Here is a 23,257-nt window from a genome sequence, read left to right as displayed (position 1 = left end):
AGAAAACACCACCACCACCACCACAGACACAAGGTCATCATGTCTTTCTGAGAATTCTGGGGAGTTGAGTGTGGATGATTAGAAAACCGTGTCCCAGCCTGGCCCCTCTCCTCAGCCCTGCTCAGCCTTTGCGCAAACACACGGCCCCTCAGGGACACGACTTCTCGTGTACAGGATCAAAGGCTGCAAATAATTAATGAGCCTTTTCTCCCCGAAGAGTTCCTGTGAAAACAGCTCAACCTGTCAGGGATGCTATGCCTGCCTTTGATGGAGCTCAGAACCAGTGCCAGGAGAGGAAGGGTAGGTGGTCAGGGAGGGGGGGCGGGGAAGGGCGGAGGGAGGTCCAGTCAGTGCCAGGCTGAGAAAGGGTCACTTCTAGGCAACTCTGGATCTCAGCAGGAAGGAATGTGTCCAAAGAGTCAGACTAGAGAGTGAAATGTGTGTCTCACACATGCACACACACTTACTTTGCTTTCAGTGCTGGAAAAGGGACTTGTTCAGACACTGCTCAGCCAGACCCATTTGTAAGTGCTACAGTTCTTAGCCAAACAGCCACAGGAACACCTCAGTTATATTTCCCGAGGGGACCATGACATTGAACTTGATTGCAGTGGCTCTCTGTGGCCCCTGATGACTCAGGATCATTCCCATGCTCCGGGAAGGGCCTCGGGCATTCCTGTGGGAAGCCACCTCCCAGGTACTTGTGGTTGGATGCCGGGTTCCCAGTGGGCTCACGCCTCAGGACTAGCCCCGGGGAGCTCTCGCCGTCCTGCCGTTCTGTCTGTGAGGTGTGTGTGCGAGTTGGCTCAGGGAGACCCACACCTGGCCCTCCGGCAGATACTTCTGGTTGGGGGGATCTTTTTTTCTGGTAGGACTGAGGCCCGGCATTGCTATTAGTGCCTTGACCCTCTACAGCCGCACAGAGACCGCTGAGGATGAAGCCAAACCAGGTTAAGCACAGAGTCAAAAGGTGGGGAAGGAATATTCTGAGCCCTGGAATCATGCTGAATGCCCTTGCCCTCATTTTCGATGCTGTGGGCCAGCACCGGCGCTCCTGGAAAAAGTCAGGCTGAGATGGGTCCTTGCCACTCGTGACTGAGGGTCACGTCACACCTGTGATGACCAGCTGTACTGTGGAAACCGGAAGCTCTTCAGAGCTTTCTCTGTTCCTGCTTTCTACCACAAGCCTCATGTGTAGTAAGCGACAAATTGCTTTCTCTGATCTCCTTTTCTCACAGTGGGTGCCACTAATGCTCCATGCGGGATAGAATAGGGAACCACTGGATTCCAGTTCCAGTTGCTGGTCTGTTCTCCAAGCTCAAATCCTGCTGGCCTTGGAGCCCCTCGCCAGTCACCTGCTCCTCTCCAGCTGGGAATCACGCCTGCTGACTTGGTCTGCTGGGGCTGCTGGCCATGGCCTCTTGCTATGCTCCAAGCACCACACCCCATTTGCCAGATGGGTTTCCTTCCTGCTTCTCAATCAGCTGCCTGTGGTGGGGGCAGCTGCAGCCACATCTGGGAACATCACCTCTTTGACTGTCAGGGGGCCCTGAGTTGGGGGTGCATGGCTCCAGCTCAGGCAAAGCAGACTTGCTCCGACATATGAACTGTGAGCCGAGTGACACAAGAGTGGACAGTGGCTGGAGGTGGGTCACTCTCCCTGTGAGAGCCTGCAGCGCCGCCTGTCAGGTCTCATTACCTAGAGGTACAACAAGTCCTGTGCTATCTCAGCCTCGGTCCAAGCATCTTCTCCAATTCTATAAACTCCTCAACACCACTGATCATCAGAGAACGCAAATCAAAGCCACAATGAGATGGTATCTCACACCCATCAAAATGGCCATCATCAAAAAGACCACGAGTAACACATGCTGGAGAGGATGTGGAGAAAAGGGAACTTTTGTACACTGTTGGTGAGGAATATGAATTGGTGCAGCCACTATGGAGAACAGTGTGGAGGTCCCGCAAAAAAAAAAAAAAAATAGAACCACTATCTAGCAACTTCACACCTGGGCATATATTAAAAAAAAAAAAAACCCACGAATTTGAAAAGCTACATCATTCTGCCCAATGTTCATAGCAGCATTATTTACAGTAGCCAAGGTATGGAAGTTTAACCTAAGTGCCCATCAAGAGATGAATAAAGAAAATGTGGTGTATACATATACGCACAAATACATGTGGAATATTACTCAGCCATAAAAAGAATGAAATCCTGCTATTTGCAACAATGTGGATGGACCTAGAGAATATTATGCTTAGTGAAATAAGGCAGAGAGAGACCAATACTCTGTTACCACTTATACTAGAATCTAAAAAAGAAAACAAAGGACTGCATATAAGAAACAGAGACAGACCCACAGATACAGAGAAAAACTAGTGGTTCCCAGTGGGGAAAAGTTCATAAACTGTTCCTAGGATCTTCCAACAAATTCCCCTTTTGCCCGAGTCAGCCAGAGCCGGTCTTAAACAAAGAACCCCGACAGATCCGCCTCTTCCCTGTCCGCCCCACCTTAGTGGCGCATCTACTCCCAGATCCCAGACACCTGATTCAGCCCCTCCTCATCGCAGTAACATCGTCATGCCTGCCAGCATCCCGCGTTACCCAGCAAAGGCAGTATCCCAAGCTTAGCGACATCAACCCCATTTCAGTGCATTTCCTACCCACCCTGGAGTCACCTCTTCTACCTCCTATACTCTTGCCTGGAAAATCCCATGGATGGAGGAGCCTGGTGGGCTGCAGTCCATGGGGTCGCAAAGAGTCAGACAAGACTGAGCGACTTCGCTTTCACTTTTCACTTTCATGCATTGGAGAAGGAAATGGCAACCCACTGCAGTGTTCTTGCCTGGAGAATCCCAGGGACGGGGGAGCCTGGTGGGATGCCATCTATGGGGTCACACAGAGTCGGACACGACTGAAGTGACTTAGCAGCAGCAGCAGCAGCAGCAGCAGAGACATCCTAAATTTGTACAACTACCTTACAGTGTGTTAAGTTACAGATTTCCTGATCTTTCTCTTTGATGTTTAAATTTTGTGTTTCCTTTGTCAAACACTGTACAGAAGAGGGGGAAATAAAAGGAGAAGAGGAAAAAAAAAAAAGAATGGCTATTTCAGATTCACATTATTATAGGATTTGGCCTTATTTTGTGCTTGTATCTAGTTCATCTGGAGTTTCAGAAAGTTTTGTTGTAAAAAATAAACCCCCGTTTGGGTTGGAAAATAGCTTCTGCCAGCCTGCTCCACGGTCCTGTGGCCGACATGGAGATGGTGGCGTGTTTCCAGCTGTTTCAAATCAGGAAAATAAGACACATGTTTATTTGAATGTGTCTAATACATGGTTATCGGTATCTCCTATGAGAAGATTCTGTTCTGGAGGAGGAAGATTAATCACTCCCCACTGCAGAGACAAGCCCGTGTTTGGACCTGCCTGCCAATGTGTTTGCTGTGAAATGTCGCCCTAGGGAGGGCATCTCGTCTCCACCAGCATGAGATGCACTGCAGATAATGCTCATTTAATTAAATCTCATTAAGAAAATCCCTTCTTTTGAAGTACTGGACAGAGCTTAAGGAATGAAGACTAAAAATTTGAACCTTTTTTTTTTTTTTTTTTGGCTTGCCAATCATCAATGGAAAACTCAGCCCCGATGGTGGTGGTTTAACTGTTAAGTCGTGTCTAACTCTTGGGATCCCATGGACTGTAGCCCTCCAGGCTCCTCTTTCTATGGGATTCTCCAGGCAAGAATCCTGGAGTGGGTTGCCATTCCCTTCTCCAGAGGATCTTCCCGACCCAGGAATCGAACCTGAGTCTCCTGCATTGCAGGCAGATTCTTTACCGACTGAGCTAACTCAACCCTGATGGTTCATTTCTAAGTACCAGGGAACATCTATTCCTTCCCCTTAACAGTTCAGAGTCTGGAGCACTTGGCCGACAGCACCGACTTTGCATACTGAACCACCATATCTCCATCCTGATTCTTCCGCTACTAAGCTGGGCAGCCTTGAGCAAGCTACTGAACCTCTCTGAATTCCTAATACCCTTAACTGTACATGGAGTTGGCCAAGCCTTTCTCATGAAGCTGTGGCCACTGATAGAGCAGGTTAACTATCTGAGATGCGAGGGGCCCTGGGTGGTAGCTCCTTCCACACCGTGCTTGGCACAGGCAGAGCCCTGGGAACCTGTGGGAACACAGCCCTGGAGCCCCTCTCCTCCCGGGTGCTCTGCAGCCAGGAACCAGGGACAGGGCCAGCTTCCCCGTGTAGTCAGCCTGGTTCCCTGGTGTCACTGGCCACCAACTCTTCATCATGACACAGACTTCCTGCTCAGCCAGGTCATTAAGCAGTGTATGTAATGTATGTAAGTCAATGGTAACCCGGAAGGAAGAGCCGCTCCTGCCTGCCTCCCGCCTCTGGCCACGGAGACGCTCACCCACCTGATGGTCTGACGCTGCAGGGAGTCGGGGTCCGTGGCATTCACTGTCAGCAGCACACTGCCCACAGAGATGTTCTCCTGCTTGGTCACCATCATGGGGTCCGGGTAGAAAACTGGACTCTCGTTGGCGTCCAGGACAGTGATGTGGACAGTGGCCGTGGAGCTGGAGCCGTAGGAGACGTCGGGCACCAGTGGGTCCTCGTTTTCCACTTTGATCAGCAGGGTGTGAAAGGCAGAAATCTCGTAGTCCAGAGGCTGGAAGGCAGAGAGGGGGTGCTCAGAACATGGGTCTGCCACAAAGGGTGGGCGCTTTTGCACAGAGGCCCTCTGACAGCCCCTGGGCCGTGCAGACACTCGGGGATGGATCCAGGTTCTGTGGACTAAGAAGTTTTATGCAACTTGGGGCCCTCTTTCAGAAAAAGAGTATGAAACATACAGATAACAAGTTAGATATGGGAGTTGTTGAGGGTTTTAGACTGAGAAATAACCATAGCAATTACATGAGTCTCAGAGATCTGGGTCTCTGGGTGTGAGATCTCTTTGAGTAAGATTTCCTGTTGATGCTGACATTAAAAGCCTTCCCACCTGTAGCCTGTGACCCCAAACTCCATCACGCCTGTGGGCTTCAGTGGGTGCATGTTATTCTAGTAGAATGTCATGTAAGGAAAAGGATTCGGGAGGCTGAGACATGAGGGGTTAAGCTGCAGGGCCCTGCCTCCCCTGAGGGCACTGGGAAGCCTGTGGGGGCATTTTCATTTGGCCTCAAGACTCAGTGGCTCTATTGCCATTTTCTGGGCAGGAGGATGCGATGCCAGATACATGGCAGGCTCTCCCACCAATGAGCAGCCCTGCTGAGGCCCTTTCTAGGTGATTATGCAAAGGGGCTCTGGTGTCTACCTCCTCTGGTGCTGTGTAGACTAACGTCAGAGGACATTAAGGAAACCCACTGTAGACATTATGAACGTGGTGGCCTGCCCACCATAAACTGTCACAGACCACATCCACTCTGTCACTTTCCTTCTAAACCATTAGCTGCAGTGAGGGTGACATTTTCTGTTGATGGGAGTGTGTGTGGGGAGACATTTGGGTGAGACAAGGACACAATTTTTATTTCAGTGTTTACTGGAAAATGAGTAAGCTAACTCATGAGACCTAAGATGTAATGGACGTTCCTGCTGGGATGATGAGACTAAAGTGAGTCCAGGGAGGTGATTCACACTCAACCAGAAGGAAGGGGATGGCAGTACAGGCTGTAAGGGATCTGGGAACGTGGGATGAGGGTGAGGACTGAAAGAGCTCTGTGGGCACAGGAGGTAGAAGGTGTAATCAGAGAGGCCGAGTGGGAGGAACTTTAGGCAGAATTACACTAACTTCTATAATAATTACAGCTAATGTGCATGCAGCCCAGCCCACACCTGTGAAAGTGCACAGATGCACATGTGTGTACACATGCACAGGCACCTACACACACACACACACACACACACAAAGTGCTGACCTGGAAATACTTCCTGGTAGTAATAGGACTGCCCCTCCCACCCCCACCTAGAACTCCTCCCATCAGGGTGAGTGTTAGGGTGTTAAGCCCTAACAGATACAAAGCTGTTGGTACCCAGGAGCTATACTGTGGTTCCCTCCCTGGAATACAAGAATAATTTACCACTGCTGCCTCCTTTCTAATAACAGATCTCTGTCCTGCCCAAGTGAAGCCCCAAATATGCAAGCCCATGAAGGACTCCGCATTCTGGCTAGCGTTCCAGGTGACTCGTGTAGATGCGGACATTTCAGACTCACAGCATGGTGGGTCGGAGGGGGCGTGTGGGGACCGGAGGACACGATGCTCCATTTCACTCAAGCCACAGCAAACAGGCTGGGAGAACTGCGCTCCCGTAGGGTTTACGCGGGGATGTGTATTTACCCAAGCTTTGTCTTACAGCTGCAGGTCTGGAAAACTGCCTGCCACCTTTTATGGACCCTGGATGAGATGCAGACGACAGCCAGAGGCTGTGTTATTTTACGGTTTTCACGGCTTTGAAACTGCAGTGCTGAGCGTAGGGCAGTGTCAGGATCTCCAGGGAGTCCTGACGAGGGAAGAGGAGTTGGGACTCGCAGAGCTGCTCTTTGCAGGCAGATGTTTGGGGTTCAGTTTGGACCAAGTTCTGAAAAGGGCAGGCTTGGGAGAAACCCAGAGCCCTTGTCCTCCCAACAAAGCAGGAAGCATCTCTAAAATCTGACATTCTCAGTGGTTCTGGGTCCTACCCCCAGTGGCATTATGGAACTTTGCTGATGCAAATGTTTATACAGCCTGGCTAGGCTGAATAATGACCCCACCCTTAGTATGTCCATATTCTAATCCTTGGAACGTTACCTTACATGGCAAAAGGGACTTTGCAGATGTGGTTAAACTAAGGACCTTAACTGGGGACAGAAGCCTGAATTACCCAGGTGGGCTCAACGGAACCATAGGGGGCCTTGAAAGAGGGAGGCAGGAAAGTCAAAGGAAGGAGCAGATGTGGCGATGGAAGCAGGGGTCAGAGTCAGAGAGAGGAAGACGCTGGGGCACTGCTCTGAAGATCCTGGACAGGGCCACGAGCCAAGGGATGCTCCAGAAGCTGGGAAGGATGAGGACACATCAATTCCACTTTCCCCTGCTGTCCCCGGAGCCTCCGGCAGGGGCCAGCCACACCACCTGCAGCCCCATGAACCTGGTTTTGGACTTTTAAGCCTCCATGTTGGTGGTCACTGTTACAGCAGCCACTGGAAACACACCACTTATGAGCTGGTGACTTCCTCATAACAGCCTGGAGAGGGGGGCTGTCCTGGCACCTCGTTTCACAGATGAGGAAACTGAGGCACAGAAAACAGCATCTTAGCTGAGGGCACACAGGGAGTAGGTGGCAATGTTCCTGCTTTGTCCACTCACTTGGCTGCCGTAAACACAGCTGCTTCCTGCTTCTCAGGCAAACTGCTTCAGCCCCCAGAAAAGAAGCTATATTCCACAGATGGCCTGGTCTGGCGGCAGCTCTCCCAGAACCTCCCGGACCCCTTCCTCCAGGACATGGGGACCACCAGCCACTCACGCTCTGCTGCCTCCCCCTCCCTCCCACGTTTCTAAGCCCTCCCTTTCCATTGTGGTCACATGTCCTTCTCAGACTCCCTGCAGCAGAGAGCGGTCAGCATGCAGGGCCACGTGCTCACAGGCAGTTTCACATTGAGGATCACCCCGTGTGTGTAATTATCTGCTGTGTTTAAGAGAGTAATCCAGACTCTGCTAAGAAAGATTGAGAGGAAATGTGATAATCCACAATTTGAGTATGGATCTTTAGGAAACCTTCACAGGTCCCATTTTTGCATATCTTTGATAATTAACTATGAAATGTCTGGAGAAGGTGTTTTAAGGTTCCATGCAAGTTTAAGTTTTTTGGAACCTGTGGAACGGGCTGGTTTTAGGCTGTGAGGGTAAAAGCACTCCCTCAAGCAGGAGACTTTCTCTATTTTAATTCCGGGAGGGGGAGACTGGGGCTGATTTATCCTCAGCTGGGGGCCCTGGGTGCTCAGGCAAGGAAGGAGGAGCACCGGAGCCATCCTTACTTTGACGACGGAGAGCATCCCCTCGTTGGTCTGCGGGTTGGTGTGGATCTCGAAGCTCTGCCCCGGGTTCCCGTTGATGATGGTGTAGGCGGCCCTCCATGCACCCGTGGTGGGATCGTCCTTGTCCTCAACTGTCAAGTTGACAATAACTCCCATGGCTCCTTCCTCGACTGTGGCTTGAAACTGTAAACAAACAAAGCAGACCATAACTGTAACTATTTTGGGAAAACAACACCACCAACATAGCGAAGACCAGTGATGGTGCTCCTGTGACATGCCTGGTACAGGGCACGTTGCCCCTAGCGTCTCATTAAATAATAAAGCAAAACAGAGGAAGACCATGATGCTGTGCTCTGCCGACAGATGACAGGCTTCAGGTTCTGGCAGCAGCCTTACGTGGGGCCATGAGCCTGAATTCTCATCAGGGGATGTTGGTCAGGGCTTGCCTGGGCTCACTGGAGGTGAGTGTTGAGAGAAGAGCTGTGCCTCCTCTGCGCCCCCTTCCTTCTCCCCACCTGGATGCAGATGACCACGAGGCCCAAGGGGAAGGTGGAGCCAAAGGAGGGACGGCACTAGGGTCCCTGAGGCACCATGAGGAGGTGGATGGAAGCCCGTCCTGAACTGCCGTTGAGTGAGACCCTGACCTGGACTGAGTCTGAGCCTTTGTGCATCTGCTCTTGCAGCTGTTACGGAATGTGAGTCTGTGTGCCCAGTGCACAGCGAGGCCAAACAACATCAAGATGTCAGAGTCTGGAGCAGAGACAAGTGTATTGAGGGCCCTGCAAGGAGACTGCTGGCTTATGCCTTAAAAACCGCAAACTCCTGGAAAGCTGTCAGCAAAACCCTTTTCTCGGAAAGGTGCAGGAAGGGCATGGGTAGTTGTTGCAAACGTCTTGCTGTCAGATCCTTTGCTCTTGAGGTCAGGTGTTCCTGTAAACCTCCACCAAAACAAATGTTATTCTCTGTTCTGACAAGTAAGGGCAAGGTCCTAAGGCTCAACTTTCACCCTCCGAGGTCTAGGGCCTGGGTTAGAGGAGGGGATCCCTCTGAGGACCAGTTACCACCCCCACCATACCTTCGTCCAGCACCAAGTATTCGTCCTCCCACCAGCACCCAGGCCTTGCTGAAGAGGCAGATCTCAGCTGGCAGCTCCCTCAGGGCCTGGTACTCAGACCCTGCCTGGCTGTCATCACGGGGAAGCCAGGAGCCCAGGACCCAGCTAGCCCTCAGGGTCCTCAGGCCACTCAAATAGGGTTGGGGGAGGGCGGGTCCCAGGGACCCACGCAGACAGACGGCTGCTGCCATTAGGTCCTGGAGAAGGGGACGGGAAAGAGGAGCTGCCTCAAAGCCGCAGCCTGGCCAGTGGGTGTCTGTGGCGAGGGCTCTGGAGCCCTGCAGATCATGGCCCCCAGCCTGTCCCCCGGGACCCCCAGCTCACCACCAGCTAAGGCCAGGGAGGGCCCTGGGGAGAAGGCTGTTCACCTGCCTCTTACCACGCTCTCCCTCGGAGGACACCACCCGGCCAACGGTTGGCCCAGTGGGACCTCTAAGGACACGCTAAGGGCCTTGTGCTAACCCTCGGAGCTTAAGGTCTCATGGTAGGTTGCACAGAAATGACTGCATGGCCGCCTCTCCCCTAGTACAGCCCCACCCACCCTGAGGACAGGTGACTGGATACCAGAAGGCTCTCGCTCATACACGGAAGGGCTGACATTGGAGCCCTAGAGTTTGACTCCAGAGCGTGACTGTACCATCTTCTCTAATGAAGGGAGCCAGCTCCATCCTTCCTACCCCTGACCCAACCTAGCAGGACTTTAGAAAAGCATTTTCTAAGGAAACATATAAATCAACTGTTTGGAGCTTTGCTGTGCCTTTGTTTTTATTGTAATACACCTCAAATGTTTCTTGCAAGTCGGCGTGGTGAATAAATCAATAAATGAAAAATCAGTTTTCCCATAGACTGCGCTTCACAAGCCATCATTATTAGCACATTCCTTGAGCTGGAAGCATAAAGTAGTGTTTTGATGCTTACCTCTGACACACTACAGGTGAATAGTAATCTGTTTGCAAATATTATACAAGCAAGTAATACCAATAAGCTGACAAGAAGAAGAAGAAATATCCTGGAATTTCAATTAGTAGGAAAGAGAACCTAAAGACAGTAAGACAATGTCAGAAGGCCCCGATGTTCAAAGAGAAGTAATTTGAGAAATGAAGTCCCGAAAGCGGTGGCTGATTAATTGACTTGCAAATCATTAATCAGAAGCCGTAATCTTGATGCCTTGGGGGAGACAGGCTGGGGATGGAAACTCATTCGTCTCTCACACCTCAGTGAACCTGGGTAGGTTGTCTCGCTTCCCTACAAGTGGTGCTGGGAAATTCTTAGAACACACACACCAGATGGAGAGCAGCTGGAGTGAAGGGGACATGGAGGGTGCTGTCACATAGAAACAGCTCCAGGAGACAATGATTTTGACCGGATTCCTGAGTCTTGTTTAAGTTAGTGCTACCTTCTATCTTCCCCGCATTCTCCCCAAAATTATGAAATTCCAGAGCTTGAAATCAGACTGGTGGTTCCTAGTCCTGTTAGAGTCTCCTTGAGGGCTTTTTAAAAACACTTTTTTTTTTTTTTTTAAACTAACCCTATTCCAATTCAGTTGATTTGGGGTTAGGCCGGAGATTCAGTATTTTCTTGACCTGCACAGATAATTCTATTGATAATATGCAGTTTGGGTGGAGAAGAAAGACAGTTCAAGGCCAAGGATGACTGAGGTGAGGATGTGAGAGCCCACTCTGTGCACTGTGAGGCTGCCTGGCTGTCGTGTAGAGCGGCCGGCAGTGCATCTGGGGACAGCAGGAAGGAGTGCTGTGATCGTCTACTGCTGTCTGCCGTGTGCCTGGGAGCAGAACATGGCGGCACATGCGCTGCCGGACCCTGCAGGTTGCAGAGGAAGAAGCCGGCTCGGAGGAGGAAGGAACAGCTTGGTCCAAGGTCACCGAGTGAGCCGCAGGTCACATCCAGATCTGGACTGCAGTAACATCTGCTTTCCACAAGTTCTGTTACTCATGCCCACTCAAGGTCCCCATTGCCTGCCCCAGCCTAGTGAGGGTCATTAGGGAAGAATTCCCTGAGAACTGAACGAAGATGAAAAGTTAGTGAGGTGAGAGGCGAGAGTCCTCCTGGATCTGAAACGGCAGGTGCAGAGGCTAGTGGTCAAGGGAGCACGGGGCCTTTGTGGAGCAGAGGGAAGGTGTGTGTGGCTGGAGAGAACCCTCTGCTCTTGGGCTATGGGGGAGGAGACAGTCAGATGATGCACAGCCTTGCCAGCCAGGGAAAGGCATTTAGAATTTACCTTGAGAGCAAAGTGAGGTCTGATCAAGGAACTGGAATATGTTTAAATCAACTCCCGAGAGAACTCAGAAAAAAAAAATCTTTAAATATAGAAAACATTCAACACAATTATTATAGTCTCTGTTAAGACCATTATCTGATTCTCGCATAAACTATAAAGCCAGTTTCCTTGAGCATCCATTTAGAAACTCATTACTGCTTAATTAAATACTCATTCTATTAATTCTATTCAATGTTTTAACCCCATTATGTAATTCAAGAATGGAAAATTAAATAGATTAAAACGAAATAGTACCATTTTATATTTCTAGAGCAATGCTCATTTTGTGATTTAAAAACAATAGACAGACATTAATTTACCATACCAGAGCAGGAGGAATTATTGATTATAACATTACTTCGTTTAATTGGAAAAAATAGATAAAGTTACTTTCTGTTAAACTGTGCTGTAAATCAAGTATGAGGTGTGAAACATGTTTTTACACAATCAGTGTGGGCGACTGGCTTGGGACATACTGAGTTTCATTAGCTCTGTCTTGCAATTCAGAGCTGAGTTATTTCATTTTCTTTTCTCTGATAAGGTGAGGTGAGTTCTGTGATGGACAGTTAGGAAGAGACTACCTGGACTTGCCACAAAGGTCATCCACCACCAGGGGAAGAGGGACTTGCATTTTAATTTACAGAGAGTGTACACTCTTCCTCATAGAGCAAAGAGTTGCTTGTTAAGGTTAACCTGGAAGATGGAAATGACGGTCAGCAGGCTAGAATGCCACATATGGGGAGAAGTGACAGCTCATGACTTTAAGGGACAGGACACAAGCAAGGCTGCTTGCTTAATTGCTGGAGTCCAGATTCAGTTCAGTTCAGTTCAATCGCTCAGTTGTGTCTAACTCTTTGTGACCCCACAAATTGCAGCATGCCAAGCCTCCCTGTCCATCACCAACTCCCAGAGTTCACTCAGACTCACGTCCATCGAGTCGGTGATGCCATCCAGCCATCTCATCCTCTGTCATCCCCTTCTCTTCCTGCCCGTAATCCCTCCCAGCATCAGAGTCTTTTCCAATGAGTCAACTCTTCGCATGAGGTGGCCAAAGTACTGGAGTTTCAGCTTCAGCATCATTCCTTCCAATGAACACCCAGGACTGATCTCCTTTAGAATGGACTGGTTGGATCTCCTTGCAGTCCAAGAGACTCTCAAGATTCTTCTCCAGCACCACAGTTCAAAAGCATCAATTCTTCAGCACTCAGCTTTCTTCACAGTCCAACTCTCACATCCCTACATGACCACTGGAAAAACCATAGCCTTGACTAGATGGACCTTTGTTGGCAAAGTAATGTCTCTGCTTTTGAATATGCTATCTAGGTTAGGAGTCCAGGTTCATGAGCTGCCAACCCTGGGGTTTCATGGAGAACTGATGCTGAATTCGAAAGGATGGGATATAGTTGGCTGGGCCCTGGCTTTGAGAAAATTAAAAGATAAGGCCCTGTAAAGTTTTACACACTTAAGTTTCTATTTGTGAGGATAAAAGGGTGATGGAGACATCATTAGAAACTGAGCTTGGCAACTCTTTTATGAGTCTGTATTTACATAAAGGATGCAGCTTGTTGGAAAAAATCTAATATCTGGCTGATAACCTATTGGGTAGAAACCACGATTGCTGTAAATAAGATCATGTGTTTAAGGGTCTTGGCACATTGCCTGGCATAGAGTAAAAGGAATCGATATTTGTTAGCAGTGGTGATGATGATTGATTTCATTCTGTCTCATATCAAATTCTTACTTGTGAATTGGAGAATACGGCTCAAAGCTCTGTGATTCTTTCTCTTCTTATCACAGTCTGCCTTCTAAAGTGGTTGTTTTGTGTAGATCTCTTATTTCTCTGGATGGGTATGGAAGAAGCTCTTTGCTTTTCAATATTATAAACCTGACCCTTACACCCTTACTTATCCTTGTCTTGCTGTTTAGCAACAAGGCAAATGATGTTAACTTATTGCACCCACATTTAGAAGGGACAGCTGCACCAGATATCTGGTTTCCTTCTATCTATAATTAGGATTCATCTTTGGACAGAAAGATGCAAGACCTCGCTTAAATAAATAGTCATTAAATGTCTACTGAATGTCAGGGGGTCTGCCAGGCACAGGATGTATAGCAGTCAGTGAGAGGGACACCATTCTTTCTCCCCTCAGGGGCTTATGGCTCAGGAGACTGACACATTTACTCCTGGTCAGTCCCTTTCCTTATGCAATCTGCTCACCCATGGCATATCCAAACAGTTTGATTTCTACCATTTCTCTACTGTCATACATCCCAGGTGGCACCTGTGGCCAGTTATGGGTGCTTCTGTGTTTGGACATGATTTAGTTTCCAGCTAATGGTCATTTTAATAAATGGTGCTGGGGCCACTGGAGAGCCAGGTGGAAAAACAATGGATCTTGATCCCTACCTCATGCCATACAGAAACTGTGAAATGTAAAACAATAAACATTTTAGAAGAAAACATGGGAGGCTATTTTAATTCAGCTCACAGATAATGTTATGTGTTTGTTATACATATCAGTTCAGTTCATTCACTCAGTTATGTCTGACTCTTTGTGACCGCATGAACCTCAGCACGCCAGGCCTCCCTGTCCATCACCAACTCCCGGAGTTTACTGAAACTCATGTCCATTGAGTCGGTGATGCCATCCAACCATCTCATCCTCTGTCATCCCCTTCTCCTCCTGCCCCCAATATTTCCCAGCATCAGGGTCTTTTCAGATGAGTCAGCTCTTCATATTAGGTGGCCAAAGTATTGGGGTTTCAGCTTCAACATCAGTCCTTCCAATGAACACACAGGACTGATCATATATATATGTAATATAATGTAAAATATTTAAAATATATATAATATAAAAGTATAAAAGGTAAATGTATGTATAATGTGCATACAATATATGTATATATAACATGCACACAATATAACATATACATATAATATGCACACAATACAACATAGACAATACTTAAATAAAAATTTAATGTGTAGAGTTCTACATAAAGTTTATTCAGTATTTTAAGAAGACTTTATGTCTAAGAAGTGATTAACAAGAGAAACCCACAAGGGACTCTGAATTGCTTAGCTGAGGACCACCTGCTCATCTGCCAGCCCTCAAGACAACTGTACCTACTGAGTCCTTTCAGCTCACACTCCCAGTGTGCCTTGTCCACACGTCCTCTTCTCCTGTTTTATTTGGAGCAAATCCCAGACACACAACTGAATCTGTAAACATTTCAGTGTTTATTGGTAAAACTTAAAAACTCTCTTTAAGAAAACAGAATCAAAGTCCTTCCTTGATCCAACTAACATTAATTTCCTATACTGACAGTTACTGTCATTTCTTCACTTTACTGAAAGTACCTGCATGTTGTCTCTATTGTGGGTGGAGACAGTGCCGTGTAGCCGTGGTAAAGGGCAGTTAGTGATGCACCTCTTAGGCTTCTCCACAAGCATTTTCTCAGTTAAATGTTTCAAGCTACCCTGACTAAACAGGTGAGGAAATGGAAAAACTGAACACGGAAAGAGTTCTGTGATAATAAAGAATAGCAGCTCAACGAAAAAGAAACATGACCTGAGTGAGAGGACTCTCCATGTGTGTGGTTCTTGGTCCGGGAGAGCAGATGCGCACATCCTCCGGTGCGTGTGACCCACCTGCCCTGGGGAGCCTGGGCCTGGAGGAGAACTGTGTGCCTCCCAGGAGGGCTGTGTCCAGGGTGCTGTTCAAGGAGAGGAAAGACCAAGTGTCCCCCAGAGGCAGGGGGATGAGCCAACGGGCAGGAGGGGGAAACGGCATTTACTGTGTGCTCTGGCAGGAGGTGTCTTCCCGCCCCTTCAGGACACCCTCTTTTGTGTTGGCTCATTTTCTTGGTGGAGAAAGGCCATTTTCATGGCTGGTGCAGACACAGAGTGGGTGCTGGGTACCCAACTTCTGAGGAAGATGCCTGGCCAGGTTCTGGCTCCCTGGGTGCCCAACAGCCCAGCAAGTTTGGTTTGCACACCTCCTCCACACGACCTCACCTACTGAAGTTCCTCAAATCTGCCAATTACAGACCCACGATGCAGCTAAACTGCGAGTTTTTAGGAAGAAGTACTCAAGTACTAAAACATGCTTTTTCTCCTCAAAACAAAACGAAAAGATAAGAGTCACTGAAGACTGGCAGAAAAGCAATGCTGTTGGGCAGGGTTCTCAAACCATGTTTCTCAGAACAAAGCGAGATGGTGCAGGAGTCCCACCAATGTATCAAGTATTTTCCTCTAAACAAGAAAGACAGAAACTGCCCGAGGAATCTGTTAACTGTATTTTATCTGTTTTGTATATTAGAGCTGTTGTCTAAGATTTTGCTTGGAAAAAAGTTTTGCAGCTAAAAAGAAATTTGAAAAGCACTGCCTTAGGGAACTGATGAAATAAATATTACATATGATGGTAAGAGAAAAACAAAAACCAAGGAGCAAATATGCCTGCATTGTTTTTTCTGCAAATGCCCTGCATGGAAACTTTATTTCATCTGACATTAACATCTCTCCTTCAATTGAGCTTCTCGTCTTAAAAAAAAAAAGAAAGAAAAGGCCAAATACATATGTTCATTTAATGGGATGATTGGAAATAATTTAATTTTGAGAAGCAAATGCAGGGATACATGTTCAACCACAAACATTTGAATCTGAATTAAGAATGACTTTTTTTTTTTAACAATAGCATGGTCTGCTCTAAGGAATTTAGAATTTGGTTTATGCAATTCCACAAGTTTAGAGGAGGGGAAAGTGCAGTGAAATGAGTAAGTTCTGACCCACCTCTACCTCACAGATAAATTCTGTGACTTCTGGGTCCTGGTTTGGTTATCTGAGATGTAGAGTATCAGGAGAGCAGGAGTTCATAACCCTGACTGCACATCGGAAACACTCGAAATCTGCTTAGTATCTGGGATCCCACCCACGTTCAGAGATTTTCCCTGGGTGGGGCTAGGTATTTGCATGTCTAAAAACTCCCCCAATAGGATTCTGAGAGAGGTGAACAGCTGCTGAAAGACCTAACGCACCTCTATGTAGGATCAAGCTTATTTTTTTTTTTTTTATTTTTTTTTTTTTTTTATTTTTTTTTTTTTATTTTTTTTCCCTAATTTATTTATTTTTAACTTAATAATTTTAGTTTGCAAAACAAATGAATCGCCACAGGTAACATGTTTCCCATTCCGAACCTCTCCCTCCCCTCCCAACATCCTCTGGGCTCCATACCAGCCCAAGCATCCGCCATCATCGAATCTGGACTGGCAACTCGTTTCTACATGATATTTAATTTCATGCCATCTCCCAACTCCCTCTCCTCTCCACAAGTCCATAAGATGTCATACACAGTGTCTTTGTCTCGCTTGTTACCATCTTTCTAAATTCCATATATATGCGTTAGTATACTGTATTTATGTTTTTCCTTCTGGCTTACTTCACTCTGTATAATAGGCTCCAGTTTCATCCACCTCATTAGAACTGATTCAAATGTATTCTTTTTAATGGCTGAGTAATACTCCATTGTGTATATGTACCACAGCTTTCTTATCCATTCATCTGCTGATGGACATCTAGGTTGCTTCCATGTCTTGGCTATTATAAACAGTGCTGCGATGAACATTGGGGTACACGTGTCTCTTTCCCTTCTGGTTTTCTCAGTGTGTATGCCCAGCAGTGGGATTGCTGGATCATAAGGCAGTTCTATTTCCAGTTTTTTAAGGAATCTCCACACTGTTCTCCATAGTGGCTGTACTAGTTTGCATTCCCACCAACAGTGTAAGAGGGTTCCCTTTTCTCCACACCCTCTCCAGCATTTATTATTTGTAGACTTTTGGATCGCAGCCATTCTGACTGGTGTGAAATGGTACCTCATAGTGGTTTTGATTTGCATTTCTCTGATAATGAGTGTGTTGAGTCTTTTCATGTTTTTCATCTGTATGTTTTTTGGTGTTTTTAGTTTTTGGCCATTTTTGATTGGTCGTTTATTTTCTGGTTGAGCTGTAGAGTTTTTTTTTTTAGTTTTTTGTTTTTTTTTTTTTTTTTTGGTTTTTTTTTTTTTTGCTTTAAATCAATCTTAGGGATCCGTTCCAGTGTGTGTAGGTCCTAGCATCTAGATGTTGGGAGGGCCAAAGGATGCCACTGGTGGCAGGGATCATCCTTGAGATTTCTTGCAGTCTCTGCTCTAGGAGCCTATCAGGGTTGCTTACAGACCAACAGAATACATTTGCCAATGAAACTCACAGGGCTATCTCCTGAGGTTATGGTTTTCATCATCCCAAACAGAAATCCTGTATCCATTAAGCACTCATTCCACTCCTCTGCCCATCCCAGCCCCTGACAACCACTAATCTACCTCCTGTCTCTATGGATTTACTCTTCTGGCATTTTACAGAGATGGAATCACATGGTCTTCTCTGTCTGGCTTCTTTCAATTAGTATAGCGTGTTCAAGGTGTTGTAACCTGTGTCAGTACTTTGTTCTTTTTCATGGTTACATAATGTTCCACTGCATGACAGACCATGTTTCATCTATCCATTCTTCCACTGATCAACATGTGGGCTGTTTCCACTTCTTGACTGTTGGAAAATGTTGCTCTGAATATTCATGGACACGTTTGCATGTGGACATATGTTTTCATTCTCTTGGGCAGATGCCTAGGGGCAGAATTGCTGGGTCACATGGTGATTCTGTGAGTGAGGCAGTGGGGATTTACGTCATTTATCAACATGCACAGAGTCCTTGGTCTGCACCTTCTAAACATGTGAGGCTGTGTACTGTTTGCTGGCTTCTCAGAGCTCACTGCCCCCTTGTCCCATGTGAGGAGAGGCAATCTGGGGATGGAAGCTTCCCTCTTTGAACACAGGAGGGGCTGAGAAGGAGGAGGATCTTTGAGAGCCGTGTCTCTTTGGAGTAACCCACTAAAGCAGCCTCCTTTACCTATTTGATGTGGTGTTGCTCAGCTTAATGTAGAGATGAGCTGGGCACCCTGGAGTTCACAGAGAACAAGCCCTGCTTCGTGCATGCCCCTTGCAGCTGTTTCTAACTAGAGGAAGTACATCTTTAATCTCCCGAGCAGTAGGAGAATCGACACACTTGGTTAGGCTCCTGATGCTAACGCTCCAGTACAAATAAGGACAAGAGAAACCTTCTGCTTTCATTACAAGGGATTTGTACAAATTCACACTTGGAATTGACTTATAGCTTCTAATTTATATTTAAATCCCAAATGTCGTAGTCAGAAGAAACTGCTCTAAATCCATTATCCATGTCTGCACCATTGATTCCTGTTTCAAATAGACCCCAGGGGCCCACTTGTAATTCCCATTGGCACCTCTGAGTATTTCTTCCCAGAGGTGGCTTGTAGAGCATCTGAGAACATCCGAGTCCCATGGGGAGAAGAGATGGATGAGAATTGTTCCTTTGGGAATCAGACCCAGTGAGAGAGGGAAGATGAGGAAAATCATCCTCTGTCCCTTCTGGGTTCTGATCTTGGGTGGAGCCACACTGGAGTCTGTGGGAGAGAGGTGCCGAGGTCTATCTTTCACATTGAAAAGAATGAATGACGGAAAGTTACTCATGTTTAACATCCCCATGAGGCTCTACCACCTATTGGTTGTGTGACCTTGGCCAAGTCACTTAACTTCTCTGTATCTTGATTTTCTCATTGGCACAATGAGAAAAAATAATAGTACCTACCATTATAGAATCATGATTACTAAGCAAGAATATTTATAAATGTTGAGATGAACGCCTGACACATAGTAAGCAACAGAGGCACATTGTTATAATGAACACAGACAGAAAGAATAAAGAAACGACGTTGGTTACAGTACACATCATTATAAGGAATGTGACCGGAGAAATAAACTTTGCTCTTCTGGGCTTTTTGTTGTCATTTCTACAGGAGCCTAGTCTCGCTAAATAAATATTTCTGACAATATAACTTTCCTTTGTTATATAAACTACTTAGAGTTGGTGTCATGTATCATCAGGGGTGTCTTGACCAGTAGAATGTTTTAGATCCTAACTGTACTTTTAATCTAGTGCAGGATTTCTTAGGCTCAGTGCTAGTGACATTTTGGGCTGGATAATCACTGGTTGAGGGGGTGGCCTGTACATGATGCTGAGTGTCACCCCTGGCCTCTACCCACCAGGTGCCAGGAGCACCCAAGTCGTAGCAATCAGAAATGTGTGCAGACACTGCTGGGTGTCCCAGAACAGTGTGTGTGCGTGTGCGTGTATGTGTGTGTACAGTCCTCCCTGGCTGAGAATCACTGATCCAGCTAAACCAGGTCAGGGGCTCCCTAACAAGCATCAGCCTGTAAGTGGCAGCCCACAGATCCCCAGGGCAAGGTTTATCAGCAACTTGGGCCTAGACTCAAGCCTCATGGGAAAACACTGAACTAGCATAATAGCATTTTCCAGAGTAACTAAATCAGACTTCGCCAGAAAAACATTCAAGGGTAAAACTAAAGACTATAATTATTATGAAAATTATGGATGTAGTTTTCATTACTCCACAATTTTTGAATTAGCCACTGATAATCCCTTTTATAAAAGAAGAAAGGTGGTTTTTCTCTCACTTCCTTCTTCCTGACACTTGCCTGCCTCTCGTTTTTCCGTAAACACATTTGTGCCTGTGAGCGCCAAGCGGACTCGGGTGCAGCAGAGATCAGGGCCTCCAGGGAGTGAGGCAGCCCTGTCACTCATGGGGCTTTCTCAGTGGGCTTCAGAAAACCAGAAAAGAGGGATTTTTCCCCCCATTTGGCCCCGTTGGAACTGTGTTCAGATTCAACAGCGAAGAATTACCAGCTGTGGTCCATTCTCCCCTCCCTGTTCTCCAGACCCTTGCTACTTGATGTGTGGTCCCTGGCCCAGGGTTGGCATCACTTGTGAGGTAGTTAGAAACGCAGGATCTGGGGCCCCGGGACAGAACTTCAGAGTCAGACTCCAGATGATTCGCCGCTACATCACATCTCTGACCTCTTCTCTTGACCTTTCAGCCTACCCTTGGTAGCTTGCTCTTTGCTGAGGGGCAAGAAAGATCAAAACACAGGTGCCTTGTACATCCAGCATCCCAGCCTGGAGCTGAGAGGCTAGAGGGGACTGTTTCCATCCTGTTCAAGGTGGACTTCTTCCCCACACCCCATCCCCCTTTCCACCTTCAACTCCTGTCCTGCTTCCCTACCTGCCAATGTGCCTGCCTCTCAAGTCGATAAACGTGTCCCAGACTCTCCACTTAAAAAGCAGAACAACAAAACATGCACAGGGACACAAAAGCCTCCCTCCTCTCCACTGTGCTCACTCCCTTCGCAAGAGAGGCCTGTATTTCCTCACCTCCCTGTGTGTGGTGAAAGTACTAAATCCATTGAAAGTCACTGGGAAGGTTGGGGAGCACAAAAATAAGGACTGCAGAAGAAAAAAAAAAGGACTGAAAATGTATTTTCAATCCAGGAACAATACAGTCAGTGATTGTTGAGGTGTAACTACATGAGAAAACATGCTGTTCGGAACCCTCATTAGGCCTGTTGAATAGCTGCCAAGGAGGTGTTTCATGAAACTCACATGCAACAGGCAAGACAGGGTCCTGCCTTTCCCTGTGAGGGAGGGCCGTACGGAGCCCTCTGCACACGAATGTGGGAAACTGCGGCTTCTCAGCACTAAGGACCTTTATGTAAAAAGGTGATGTCTTCCAGCTTGATTCTTCCCTCTTTAGTGACAGGGTGGCTTCCCTGGTGGCTCAGCGGTAAAGAATCCACCTGCCAATGCAGGAGATGAGGGTTGGTCCCTGGGTCAGGAAGATTTCCCTGGGGAAGGGAATGGCAAGCCACTCCAGTGTTCTTGTCTGGAGAATCCCATGGACAGAGGAGCCTGGCGGGACACAGTCTGCTGGGTTTCAAAGAGTAGTGACTAAACCAGGACAACAAAGTGACAGGGTGGGATAGCGGGAACTGCCAGGTAGCGCAGGAGACCATGCAGGAGATGAGAGGAGCTGAGGAGAGAGGAGAGAGCGGGGACTGAGAGACACACAGAAATAAAGAGGTGGCGGGAGAAAGAGGGAGCTGGTGGCGGCAGGCGCAGCTGGGAAAGAAGGTAGGGAAATGCATTGCTGCATGTGCAATGAAGAGTCAGAGAAAGGGAGATGACAGAGAGGGAGAGAGAAAGAGAGATAAGTAAGATAGAAATAAATAGCACAGGAAGTAAAGGCAGGAGATAGAGAGAGAGAGAGAGAAGGAGAGATAAGTAAGATAGAAATAAGTAACACAGGAAGTAAAGGCAGGAGAAAGAGATAGACAGAGGGGGAGACAGAGAGGTGGGGGTGGCTAAAGGGCTTGCTTTTTCTCAAATAAGAAAATCTGGGCAATCTGCGTTCCAGGATTCCCACCTTCCAAGGCCTTGTGCCAGTGGAAGCTGAAGACAGAGATCTCCGTGTCAATAGAACCCGGTGGCTGAAGCCTCCAGTCTAAGCACCTGGAGCAACTGCAGAGGGAGCAACTGAGGATTCCGTGGCTCAGCCTGGACCCCTGGGAGGAGGGGTGAAGGTGCCCATTGGCCAACCAACCCCCAAAGAATGGATGCTGGTTGGTGTGTTCTGGGCCCTGGGCATCACTTCTATGATAACCACCAGGAAGCGCAGTCTTTTTACAACAGTTTCTAAAATCAGTGCTTTAGACACAATTGGATATGATCAAAATGATCCTTGCATATGTGTGTGTGCTCAGTTGCTCAATCGTGTCTGACTAGGCTCCACTGCCCATGGGATTTCCAGGCAGGAATACTGGAGTGATTTGCCATTTCCTTCTCCAGGGGATCCTCCTGACCCAGTGATCGAACCCCTATCTCCTGGATCTCCTGTACTGGCATGTGGATTCTTTACCATTTAGCCATCGGGGAGGCCCAGATGATTCTTAAGTCTCCAAAAGCATCCACATGGAAGGCTCTCGCAGTCCTGGGAGGCTGTTCTCCTCTTGGGCCACCTTGTATGAAGAATCCACATGTGACTTTGAGAACACAGAGGCAGATGTGTATAAGTTAAATGTCTGGATGGTGAGTCGTGTTTCATTAACCCCACACAGGTCCTTCCAAGGGGTGGATTTGGTTCTCATGAACTTATCTTTCTGTTGCCTTTGCAAACATTTAGGAAGAGGTTGTGAACAAATCAAAATTTGTGGTCTTTGGCCTCCAGTTGCCTAATGTGAAGTCTGTGTTTATGGAGCATCTCAGAGGGCCTGCCCATGGCAAGGGACTGTAAGAGGCATGGTAGCTGGTAACTTTCTGGGCCCAGGTGTGGCTGACCATCCAAGGGGACATCTAAAGGGAATCTCTTCCTTTTGGCTGGAGAAGCTCCCCAGTCTCCTCCCTAAACAGCACTCTGCTAATGGCTTCCACTCTGAACAACACTTCTTCACACACCCAAACATATGCACACACGTATGTACACGCACACATATGCACACCTTTTGCAGGAAGGGAGTGATTCCCGAGCAAGTCCACATCTAGCGTTGTTGCTATAGTAACACTTGTGTTGCTTGACTTACAGGAACAAATTACAATGGTAAGCTTCTTCTGCCAGCTGTGTGCAACCTTGTTCCTTCTACAGTCAGGGAAGAGGTGGAAGGTTAGTATAATTTAAGCTGCAAGGTAGAGAAGAGGCTTGAATTCACAGCAGTGTGGTACAGACCTCCCCGGAGGAAAAGAAAAAATACATGACACCCGAGGGCAGCGAGTTCCAGGGCTCATTAGCAGGTAAAGGTGACAGGTGGGCACTGCCTCCTTCTTATGTAAGCAGCAGCTGGAGGAGGGGCCAACAGTGGGGGTTTCAAGGCCCCAGAGCTGCAGGA

General features: G+C 47.5%; 1 protein-coding gene across 2 annotated transcripts in view; it reads right to left on the bottom strand.

Annotated features, from left to right (window-relative positions):
- The window catches only part of CDH13 (cadherin 13), a 1,016,104-nt gene that overhangs the window by 86,919 nt on the left and 905,928 nt on the right, over nucleotides 1-23,257 (bottom strand). For both annotated transcript variants that reach the window (NM_001035277.2, XM_024978135.2), the window contains 2 exons: nucleotides 8,022-8,204; nucleotides 4,432-4,685 (listed from right to left, as the gene is read on the bottom strand). In NM_001035277.2, the coding sequence (NP_001030354.1) occupies nucleotides 4,432-4,685; nucleotides 8,022-8,204 (437 nt within the window). The remainder of the gene's footprint in view (nucleotides 1-4,431; nucleotides 4,686-8,021; nucleotides 8,205-23,257) is intronic.

Source organism: Bos taurus, chromosome 18 (genome assembly GCF_002263795.3).
Source record: "Bos taurus isolate L1 Dominette 01449 registration number 42190680 breed Hereford chromosome 18, ARS-UCD2.0, whole genome shotgun sequence".
Taxonomy (NCBI): Eukaryota; Metazoa; Chordata; class Mammalia; order Artiodactyla; family Bovidae; genus Bos; species Bos taurus.
This window is presented reverse-complemented; position numbering and strand designations above follow the sequence as displayed.